We start from the raw sequence: 12,200 nt of genomic DNA, 5'->3' as shown, positions 1-12,200 counted from the left end.
TCTTGGCTCCCGTGCCAGCCCCCTGCCTCTATTATTGCATGAGGTCCTGTCCCTGTTCACCTGCTGGAGGACATCTCTCCCGCAACTAACCCCTCTCCTCCTACACCTCAGTTTTTACCTGCTAACGGATCATTCACGTGAGCATTAAAACATGCTAGACTTCTGCCTCTCTTAAAAAACAAAACAAAACAAAGCTCATGGCCCCACATCCTAATCCAGTTTCTGCTGCATTTCTGGACTCCCTTCCATAGCAGAGCTCCTCAGAAGAGTCATTGATAGCGCTGTTTCCAATCTCCTCCATTCGGTCTCTGAGCCACTCCACAAGGCCTTACCCACTACCACCTCACCAAAGGACCTCTCAAGGTCTCTCATGTAACTAAGTCCAGTAGTCAGGCCTCAGGCCCAGGCTTTCTTGTGGTATCCACCTCATTTGATACAGTTCATCATCCCTCCTCCTTGACGCACTGTCTTGACCCTGCTTCCAGAACAAAACCCTATCCTCAGCATTCAAAAGTAGATACATACACCATGCCTGTAAGTCTGTTGGGAAGACGTGGACAATACAGTCGGGAGCTCCTGGACTTGCAGATTCTCACATAAACCCATTTGGGCAGTACCTGCCTGCCTTTGTCATGTCATGGCACACATAGGAGATGAAATTCGCCCAGCTGATCCCAGCTGGAGGAGACCCACCCGGGCACCTCCAAGGCCTGACGCGGCACGGTGCGTGCACGAAATGGCTCCAGCTTACGCCTTCATGTAACACAATCCCACCTGTTTTCCTGTCCTACAGGAAAAATACAGTCATTTGACATCCTGGGTGATAGACTTCTGTTTTTTTGTTAAGATTTTATTTATTTATTTGACAGAGAGACACAGCGAGAGAGGGAACACAAGCAGGGGGAGTGGGAGAGGGAGAAGCAGGCTTCCCGCCGAGCAGGGAGCCCGACGCGGGGCTCAATCCCAGGACCCCGGGACCATGACCTGAGCCGAAGGCAGACGCCCAACGACTGAGCCACCCAGGCGCCCCTGGGTGATAGACTTCTGTCATAAATATGCTACAAAGTCCCAACGTAATTCTTCTATCCTCTTTTTCTTAGAACTGTCAAAGTCTAACTCCCTCACTTCAACGACTATTGTATATATCTTTTATATGCCCCATGAAATCTAGCACAGTAGTACACACAGAATATGTTTTTAAAAACTTGCGTTATCAATAATATTGTAATAACTTTGTATGGTGACAGATTGGAACTACACTTATTACAGTGAGCATCTCAGAAAGTATAGAACTGTCAGATCACTATGTTGTACACCAAAAACCAGTATAATATTACATATCACCTATACTTCAGTTAAAAATAATACATACATGTTAGAAATTTTAAAAAGAGCACTCATTACCTTAAAATTCTGATCCAGATATTATTGCTTCAGCGACACTAAGAAGTCATTTCTTAATCACCATGTATCTTTGGACAGAGTTCTAGCAATCAAAAGAAATAGATAGACCTACTTTAAAATACAAACAAAAAAGGCAAATTCAGAACCTCTTTTACTCACACATTCCATCACTGGAAGTTCTTCCTGATATCTAACCCAATGCCACCAAGTGTGTTTAAGCTTACTTTCTCCTGATTTATCCTTGAAAAGGAAGGGGGGAGGAAGAAGAGCAGCTCATGAATACTCTATGTAACAACATGAGCTGGTTATGATGATGTCCTGGTATCATTGGATTGTAGACGCTATTAAAGTTTCCACTATGGTTGCTATAGAAAGAGTGAAGCATGGTTCAGGCATAAAGCCTCTCAGAGAAAAGGTATTTCAGAAAAGCAGGGTCTAAGCTCATCTGCAAAATCTCAAAAGTCATCAAGGCTACTCCACAAGGAAAAGAATTCATTTGATACACAGTTTTACCTTTTTTGTTTTTTGCGTTGGTTTGCTTCCTTTGTATAATTTATTGGCAAGAAAGAAACAAGAAGCAATCTGCCAGAGTTGGGAACAAGGACCATTTTATTGTTCTGGGATTCTTTGTCTTCTGTTTGGTGGTGGAAAATAAACCAGGGGTGATTGTTTGCTCTCTGCTGATGCTGGCACTCTAGAAATAAACATACTCTCTATAAAGAGAACTTTTATTTATTTTTAAAGATTTTATTTACTTGAGAGAGAAAGAGAGAGAGAGTACACACACATGTGGGGGGAGGGGCAGAGGGAGAGCAAGAGAGAATTTCAAGCAAACTCTTCACTGAATGGGGAGCCCAATGCAAGGCTCGATCTCACGACCAGGAGATCATGACCTGAGTTGAAATCAAGAGTCAGACGCTCAGCTGACTGAGCCACGCAGGTGCCCCAAGGAGTGACTCTTACTGGTTTTGGGGGTTGTGGAGAGAAATACAATATAAATAAATGGTTACCTGGGGAGTGAGAATTCATGAGTTCTTATTTGGTTACTCAAACTTTTAAAAGTTCCCATTTTCCAGAGTGAAAGCGTCTGCCTTCAGCTCAGGTCATGATCCCAGGGTCCTGGGGATTGAACCCCGCATTGGGCTCCCTGCTCGATGTGGAGCCTGCTTCTCCCTCTCCCTCCACCCCTCCCCACCGCTTGTGCTCTCTCACCCTCTCTTTCTCTTTCTCTTAAATAAATAAAATCTTTTAAAAAATAGAATAAAATCAATCATTCAAAAAAAATTACTCCTCCATAAACGTAATCTTTTACTCAAAAACCTTTTAGGGGTTCAAAAGTTTATTGTGGAAGACTATTATGCCTGAAACTCAGTTTTCACACTCAACTATCATCCACACACAAAAAATCAGTCCTTCAGTCATGGAACCTACCTCATGTACCATATGCCATTTTGACTGTGACAAGATCGATCCACTCCCACCAGCTTAGGAATGAGGAAAAAGTCATCCACTCAAATATGAGGCAGAGAAAAAAATGGAATGAATAGAAAGAAGCAAATCTGGAAAGGAAGTAGGTATCAAGTTCAAACAGGAAAAAATAAAAACTCAAATGCCCTCGAAGGCAGAGGGGAATCCAAATGTTATTGCACTCTTCGGTTGGAAAATTCCAATTTTAACAGCACCGTTATAAGCTACAGTTCCCCTTTTCTAGGAAGTTCAGAAATTACTCTCAGTCTTGCTATTTAAAGTATAGTTCATGGGTTAGCAGCATAGAGAGAGTCCTCAGGAGTTAAGAAAGGTGGGATTGCAATCTCCACCCTTCTGCAGCTTCACTAAATCCTCCAGGTAATTCATAATAAGCATGCTACATTTTGAGAAGCACTGATTCTAGTCCTGGAGATTTTTTCATGTCCAACGTCCTTCCAGGTGACACCAACACTGGCCATCTATTGAATGCACCTTGAGTTGCGAGGATCTAGAGAGGTCACTGGTTTTCCATCCTGGCTGCTGGGGAGAATCACCTCAGGAACTTCAAAACGACATGATGCCCAAGTCTCTCCCACATAGGCTCTTGTTAACACCTGGGGTGGGACCTCCACATTAGTGGTTTTCAAAAGCTCCCAGGTGGTTCTAATGAGCTGCCTGTGACGAGATCCATTTACCTAGACTAACCCTTCATTTTATAATAATTAAAACCCCAAACTGACACCAGAATAGGACTTGGTGGTTTCCCTACATTACCTCATTTGGAGGTCCTCAAAATCTGTAAGGCAGGGAGAGCAGATATTGTTATACTCGCTTAACAGTTGAGAAAACTGAGGGCTCAAAGTTGGCTGAGAGCTGATTCCGTTACACTAACTGCCAGAGCAGCCAACTCACTGCTGTTTCTCTGGCTGTGAATAAGAGGGAAGTTGAGGTCTAAAATTCATACACCGTCCAATATTTGCCATTGCAAGTCTATAGGTAAAACTTGAAAGCATTTTACAGGGTAAATCATTAGTTCCAATCTCTTAATTTTATATGTGGGGAAACTGAGACCCAGAGATTTGTGTCACATCACAAGATTTTAGCTGAAATGTGAACTCAGATCTCCATACTCCTGGTTCAGTGTGTTTCCCACTAAACTGCATTTCCCAAGTGTGATCGACAGATGCCACAGGATACAAACAGATGTTCCTCAGAAAAAGCTTATGCGCTAAGCCACCTCTATGTTAAACCAAATTAAATAGTGTCCTTCACCTCAGGACCTCTCAGCCTTCTCTAAGCTCATGTGTCTTCTGGATCTCTGAGAGCTTTATATAATAGATGGCATTTTCTCAACTTCTTTTGACTCTGGGACCATTTTATCTTTCAGTCAAGGATCTTGAGTAGCCCTATTCTAATGAGCAGACTTTGAAGAAGACTGTTAACCTTGGCTCTCTTCAGGGTTATTCTGCTTTAGTGGTTGGGAACAATTTGTTATGCCCCTGAAGGTGGAGCATCAACTACCAAAACTAAAGGGCAAAGTATCATTAGCACCATGAAGCCTCTAAAACAGCCAGTTCAAGGCTGTGAGAGTATTGCCTCATCATTGTAGTCCGCCTTGTCCCTTGATAGACAACACCTCAGAACCATTCCCAACACAGGAAAAGTCATTTTCATGTCCTTCAGCTGGATGGCTACTTTGTAATGAGCATTCCCCTGTGTCAGATACTGTGTGAAACGCTGAATGAGGATTATCTTGTTTAATCCCGGAAACAACCAAATGAGGTAAGGACTCTTCATATCCCCGCTTTTAAGCTTAAAAATCTGAGACTTAAAGAGTTTAGGTAACATGTCCAAAGTCAGACAGTAAACAACATAACTAAGGGGTTTTTTGGTTTTTGTTTTTTAAAGATTTTATTATTTTCTTTTAAGTAATCTCTACACTCAACGTGGGGCTCAAACTCACAACCCGGAGATCAAGAGTTGCATGCTCCACCCACTGATCCAGCCAGGCACCCCTGGAGCTAGGTTTTAAACCTAACGCTGCCCAATGCCAGATTCAGTTGTATGATTCAGCGACCACATTGCCACTATAAATGATCTTTTTTCCATTTATCAAACTGTTTATTCCTTTTATCACAGAAAAGAGCCTTTTGCTTATAATTTTTAAGAATTGTGGGGTTTAGCAAATCTAAAATGTGCAGTGCAGGCTAGGGGACAGGAAATTCCTGCAGGAGTCAATGTTGTAGTCTTGTATCCAAAGGTAGTCTGGAGGCAGAAGGAATTCTGCCATTTCCTTTAAAGCCTTTAGCTGACGAGCTGAGCCCCACCCACATTATAGAGGCTAATTGGCTTTACTCAAAGTCTACTGGCTTAAATGTTAGTCCCATCTAAAAAAATACCCTCACAGCAATATCTAGACGTAGGGGTTTGACGAAACACCTGGCATCTGGAGATGACACATAAAATCAACCGTCAGACTGTGTGATATACAAAATCATTAAAATGTAGGCATCTTGCATCCCATAATTCAATTTCCTTATTTTTACAAATGAGGAAACAGGTCAGAGAGGCTAAGCCCCTGGCTCGACACATGTGCTCACAGGAGAATGTGCACATCCAAATCCCCAAAACCCTTCAGAAGTTGCTCACTACCTTCTAATAAAATTAAGTGGAAAAGTTAAATCCTTCCCAAACACCATTTATTTCTATTTTGAAGACTTGATTAGAAAAAACCAGCAAGCAGTCAGTTCATTTTATTATTTCTCTCCAGACTTTTGTCCCCAACACCCTGGGTGTTAAGACGACCTTCAGAGCAGATGCGGAGTCTGGAAATAGCTGACATAGTCCTCCCGGAAGGTGGACTTCTTTTATCTCAAGTCCACTCCTGTACTGCCTACCCCACCCCCTCAACTTCTCTAGTCCCACCTCTCCTCCGTGTCTCAGGCTCTCCAACCTGATGCCCCCCCTTTTTTTAATTTAAATTCCAGTTAGTTAACATGAAGTGTTATATTAGTTTCAAGTGTACAATATAGGCTTCCACACTTCCATACAACACCAGGTGCTCATCACAACAAGTGCCCTCCATAATCCCCAGCACCTATTAACCCATCCCCCCGTCCACCTCCCCTCTGGTAACCATCAGTTTGTTCTTTATAGTTAAGAGTCTGTTTCTTGGTTTGCCTCTCTCTTTTTTCCCTTTTGCTCATTTGTTTTGTTTCTTAAATTCCACCCATGAGTGAAATCATATGATATTTATCTTTCTCCAACTGACTTATTTCACCTAGTATTAAACTCTCTGGTTCTATCCACATTATTGCAAATGGCAAGATTTCATTCTTTTTTATGGCTGATTAATATTCCATTTTATATATGTATGTATACCACATCTTCTTTATCCACTTATCAATCGATGGACCCTTGGGCTGCTTCCATAATTTGGCTAGTGTAGATAATGCTGCCATAAACATCAGGGTACACGTAAACCTTTGTATTAGTATTTTTGTATTCTTTGGGTAAATACTTAGTAGTGCAATTGCTGTATTGCAGGGTAGTTCTATTTTTAACATCCTGAGGAATCTCCATATTGTTTTCCAGAGTGGCTGCACCAGGGTTTGCACTCCCACCAACAGGGCAGGAGGGTTCCCTTTCTCCACATCTTCTCCAACACCTATTGTTTCCTGTGTTGTTGATTTTTAGCCGTTCTGACAGGTGTGAGGTGATATCTCATTGTAGTTTTGATTTGCATTTTCTAGATGATCAGTGATGTTGAGGTTGATGCCTCCTTTTGCCTCTGGGCTTACAATCCCCTCTGAGGCTGCAACACTCTTTCCCCAGCCCTCCCACACACGCCCTCTTTGCCTAGATAAAACCCATTCATGCTTCAAGCCTCAGCTTAGACATCTTTTCCTCAAGGACTTCTCCCCCGCTCTCCCACAGGCCTGGCTTACACGTCCTTCCACGTGCCCTACGGCTTGCAGCGCCAGCCCCCTGCCATTTATTACCTGCTTCTTTATCTATACCCCTACCAGTGTCTTGTTCCATGGTATCCCCACTATTAGGGTCTGTCACATAAAAGACATTCAATACATATTGATTGGGGGAAGGAAGAAAGAAGGAATTTCTGTGGGATCTTTCTTGCACAGTGAGACTTAGATCTGTCAACTCGAGAGAGTCTGGGATGGAAATTGCCCAGAGAATTGTAGGGTGTAGAGCAACTCTGGCCTGCCAGGTGCTTGGGAGTCAGTCTAGTGACCTGGCATCCGACGTACTTTGCCGTCTTTGGAATGCTGATAACACCAAGGGGTTATCAGTATAAGGCAACACAAGGCTAAACCAGGGTGATAGATGCAGGAATGGAAAGGGACCCGTAAGAAGGGTATTTCATGGATAAATTGTACTGCATTAGTTGGGATGTGAAGGAAGAGGGTGCAAGATCAGAAAGTCAGAAGAATCTGGCCTCTGGTACAAAACAATATCATCAAGTCGATTCCATATTGAATTTGAGGCATTAGAAAAACATCTAACAACGTAGTTGGAAATATAAAATAAAGCCGAGAAAATCCATAGCCCTTCACAAATTTGTCATCTTTATATCAATTACTGTTATCAGAGAAGGGTCAGGACCCATCATGAGGCAGAACAGTGATTGTCTACATGGCATTAAGAAGATTCTCCCTTCCCTATCTATCATCATATCATGGTGCCTGGAATTTTGTAATTAAAATAGTATTTTTCAGGGGTACCTGACTGACTCAGTCCGTGGAACATGCGACTCTTGATCTCAGAGTCATGACTCCAAGCCTCACGTTGGGCATAGAGATTAATTAAAAAAATTTTTTAATATATCATCAAATACATATCGCATGCATATATTATATCTCTGGAAGGAAAAATAAGAAATGGTGGTAACAGTGGTTACCTCCAGAAAAGGGAGACTGAGAGCTTGGAGGTCAGAGGTGGGAGGGAGACCTATCTTTTACCATTTACACTTTTATAGCCATTGAAGCTTTTCATCATGTACATAGATGTTTAACCTAGAAAAGAAAAATTTTCTTTTACTTTTAAAAGTTGGAATTTGTCAGTGGTGTTGACTAAATTATATTATACCCATGAAATGGGATAATGTACAGTCATTAAAATGAAAAAAGAGCTCTGATCCAAAAGACATGCTGATACAAAAGCTGTCCATTGGGGCACCTGGCTGGCTCAGTTGGAGGAGCATGTGACTCTTGATCTTGGGGTCCCAAGTTTGAACCCCACATCATGTGTAGAGATTACATTAAAAAAAAACTTAAAAAAAAGATGTCCACAATGATTTGTTAAGTGAAAAACAAAATTCGGGGTGTAAACATTAAAAAGTCACCCATTTAAAAATAATTGTATTTAAATATTTATTAGTATGCGCATAGGGGAAAGCACTGATTACCTCTGCAAGACTGAGTCAGAGGAGGCTTGTTTTCTAAGCTCTACATTTTGACATTGCTTGAACTTTTACAAGGAAATATTACTTTATAATCAGAAAATAAAATAATTTAAAACATTTCTACTACATCACAAATGGCCCAAAAATGGGGGGAGGTCATCATCTTCAGCAGCTGGGGAAAATTTCAAACCCCTCTGTGCACATGGGGTGTTCGTGTATTAAGTCATGGAGAAGTATGATAAGATAGTCTTGCCTCACAACAATGCCTCAATAATGTTTATTAATTGAATCTGTAATTAAACGCAATAATGTTTAGTAATGGGATATAGAGTAGATACAACTTGTCTTTTTCCCCAGTGCATGATAGACTAGGTACTTATCACTGGGAACTTAAAAAACAGTTTCTGCCCCTAAAGCCACTGCAATCAAAAGTAACTTCACATCACCTGCTTTCTTCTCTTTATTGCTCCCCAGTTACCCAATCTCCTTTTCCTCCCCCACGCGTCTTCACAGCTCACCTCTTCTTTAAATTGCCCATTGGAACCACAAGAGGGCAGCAGCCTCAAGAACAAGAAAGGCTCTCGGGCACCGGTACGTCTAAAAAGCAAAGGGATGATGCTGCTACAAACTGTCATCAAAACAGAGATTTCAGCATCTCGCTCTGAATATGTGTGTAACCACGTTTACTATCCTGTTGTAAGTGATAAACAATGAGTGGGAAAAAAGATCCGTGCTGGTGAGTGGAGCTAATATATTTCCCTCTCTTCCAGATGCTGACCAAGAAGAGGTGAGATAGAAAAGATATGGTCTAGAACCCAAGACTTAACCCTAATTAAGGATGGAAGGTGAATCTTACCACAATACGACCACTGTCAATGGCACCCCAGTAAGTCACCAGCCTTTGGAACGCCATGGGTTGTGGGAAGTCATCACCATTGCGGCTGTGACCGCTCTGGTAAGCCTGATCACCATCGTGGGCAACGTCTTAGTCATGATCTCCTTCAAAGTCAATAGTCAGCTGAAGACCGTTAACAACTATTACCTGCTCAGCTTAGCCTGTGCAGATCTCATCATTGGGATCTTCTCCATGAACCTCTACACCACCTACATCCTCATGGGACGCTGGGTGCTCGGGAGTCTGGCTTGTGACCTCTGGCTTGCCCTGGACTACGTGGCTAGCAATGCTTCCGTCATGAACCTTCTGGTGATCAGTTTTGACCGTTACTTTTCTATCACAAGACCTCTGACGTATCGGGCCAAGCGTACCCCAAAAAGGGCTGGCATCATGATTGGCTTGGCCTGGCTGATCTCCTTCATCCTTTGGGCCCCAGCTATCCTCTGCTGGCAGTACCTGGTGGGGGAGCGGACGGTACCACCAGATGAGTGCCAGATCCAGTTCCTGTCTGAGCCCACCATCACTTTCGGCACTGCCATCGCTGCCTTCTACATCCCTGTTTCTGTCATGACGATCCTCTACTGCCGGATCTACCGGGAAACGGAGAAGCGGACCAAGGACCTGGCTGACCTCCAGGGCTCTGACTCCATGGCCGAAGCGGAGCCAAGAAAGCCAGCTCATAAGGCTCTGCTGACGTCCTGCTTTAGCTGCCCTCAACCCACACTGGCCCAGAGGGAAAGGAACCAAGCCTCCTGGTCATCCTCCCGCAGGAGCACCTCCACCCCTGGGAAACCATCCCAAGCCACTGGCCCAAGCACCGAGTGGGCCCAAGCTGAGCAGCTCACTACCTGTAGCAGCTACCCTTCCTCGGAGGATGAGGACAAGCCTGCCACGGACCCTGTCTTCCAAGTAGTCTACAAGAGTCAGGCCAAGGAAAGCCCGAGGGAAGAATTCAGTGCCGAAGAGACCAAGGACACGTTTGTGAAAGCTCAAGCTGAAAAAAATGACTATGACACCCAAAAATACTTCTTGTCCCCAGGTGCTGCTCATAGACCCAAGAGTCAGAAATGTGTGGCCTATAAGTTCCGACTGGTGGTGAAAGCTGATGGGACCCAGGAGACCAACAACGGCTGTCGCAAGGTGAAAATCATGCCCTGCTCCTTCCCAGTGTCCAAGGACCCTTCGACGAAAGGCCTGGATCCCAACCTCAGCCATCAAATGACCAAACGAAAGAGAATGGTCCTCATCAAGGAGAGGAAGGCAGCCCAGACCTTGAGTGCCATTCTCCTGGCCTTCATCATCACCTGGACCCCTTACAACATCATGGTCCTGGTTTCCACCTTCTGTGACAAGTGTGTCCCAGTCACCCTATGGCACTTGGGCTACTGGTTGTGCTATGTCAACAGCACCGTCAACCCCATTTGCTATGCCCTCTGCAACAGAACCTTCAGGAAGACCTTCAAGATGCTGCTCCTCTGCCGATGGAAAAAGAAAAAAGTAGAGGAGAAGTTGTACTGGCAGGGGAACAGCAAGCTTCCCTGAAGAGTTAACAACTCCCCTCAAAAGAGTAACTGTGGCCAATTTCCTTTGATGGGTCTGCTGATTCTGGTGTATTTATTTTCAAAAAAAGACATCTGCCATTTGGGGCACCTGTGGACTTTGAAAAGGCTTAAGATCTGTCACCAAAAGGAAGGAGTCACAGCTGCCCCGAGTGCTACCATATTGAATGATTCTTGCCTATGACCAAGGTCACCTGATGCCACTGGAGTTTGCCATTGAAGAGACAGAAGTGTGTCCCTTCCCAGGAAGAGGAACGCTGGGTCACGATGAACAGTGACGTAGGGAACTTTTGTTCCCTAACCTTTGGGGAGCAGCAGGGACTGGGTGGAAACCTTCCCTGTGGAAACCTGTATTGAGGTTTGGTGCAATATGTATGTGTCTATGAAGTTGTTCTCCTACCAGTGAGAACTGGGAGACTGTGTCACCTGTTAACAAGACCGACGTTCTACTGGCTTCTAAGACTCTATTTGTTTATAAACTGATCAGTTTTATGCAGCTATTATGTGTTCTGTACTGTGGTATGTTTTCTGTCCTTACATCTGAGTGAAGCTCTGCTCTTTCCTTTTCACAACCGATGCCAGTTCCTGGTACCCACTGAAACCATGCTGGTCCCCAGGTTACCATCCTTCCTCTCAGAATCCTGGGTCTGGAAGGACACTGAAACCTGATCCCCTCCCTCCTCCCCCCGCCCGGTCCTACAAGGGGGCTCTACTTTGCTAATAAAGATGGTCAAGTCTCCACAGTTATGTTAGTTTTTACCAGTGGGTATTTTTTCCTTTTATCTAAACAAATATTGTATATTCTATTTTGTGCCCGCGTGAGCTTAATTATTCATGCTCTGTTCTAAGACTACTTCACTGCATAAAGATCTTCTCTGGGCTACGTAATCACAATTCCTTTGTTTTCAGAGGCCTTACTTTCTAATTTCTTCTCAAGGCCAACCTGAGACAAAATGTGGAAAACAAATTTGGGTTCACCCCACGCTTCCGAAATTCTTCCAGAACTCCTTTGCCTGCCTCCAATTTTCCTCATCCAGACAAAGGTCACAACCAGGCACAAGCAGGTCACCATGCTGCCTTCAGCCAGAAGTGCTGCTTGGAGGGACAGCAGGGGAAAGGTTTTCTTTCTTTCTTTTTCTTTTCCTTTCTTTTCTTTTCTTTTCTTTTCTTTTCTTTTCTTTTCTTTTTTTCTTTTCTTTTCTTTTCTTTTCTTTTTTCTTTTCTTTTCTTTTCTTTTCTTTTCTTTTCTTTTCTTTTCTTTTTCTTTTTCTTTCTTTCTTCCTTCCTTCCTTCCTTCCTTCCTTCCTTCCTTCCTTCTTTCTTTTTCTTTCTTTTTTAATAGGTCCTTCAAATCATGGCTCAGAAATGACTTAGCATTCCTCTTCAAATTCACTAGCAAAAATGAGAAGCTCAGAAAAGTACAGTTGAGGTCCAGTGAAGCTGGCTATAGTCA

At 43.4% G+C, this 12,200-nt stretch overlaps 1 protein-coding gene across 1 annotated transcript; it reads left to right on the top strand.

The window, feature by feature from the left end:
- Nucleotides 1-9,131: 9,131 nt before the first annotated feature.
- CHRM5 (cholinergic receptor muscarinic 5) lies at nucleotides 9,132-10,730 on the top strand. Its single transcript, XM_028119573.2, has one exon. The coding sequence runs from the start codon at nucleotides 9,132-9,134 to the stop codon at nucleotides 10,728-10,730; it is 1,599 nt and encodes a 532-aa protein (XP_027975374.1).
- Nucleotides 10,731-12,200: the final 1,470 nt, after the last annotated feature.

This window comes from Eumetopias jubatus, unplaced genomic scaffold (assembly GCF_037043125.1).
Source record: "Eumetopias jubatus isolate StellerSeaLion01/CBP00866 unplaced genomic scaffold, mEumJub1_p1.0 scaffold_7, whole genome shotgun sequence".
Classification (NCBI taxonomy): Eukaryota; Metazoa; Chordata; class Mammalia; order Carnivora; family Otariidae; genus Eumetopias; species Eumetopias jubatus.
This window is presented reverse-complemented; position numbering and strand designations above follow the sequence as displayed.

Excerpts from the sequence above, each read along its gene's own strand:
- CHRM5 (XM_028119573.2), top strand. The coding sequence starts at position 9,132 with ATGGAAGGTGAATCTTACCACAATACGACCACTGTCAATGGCACCCCA.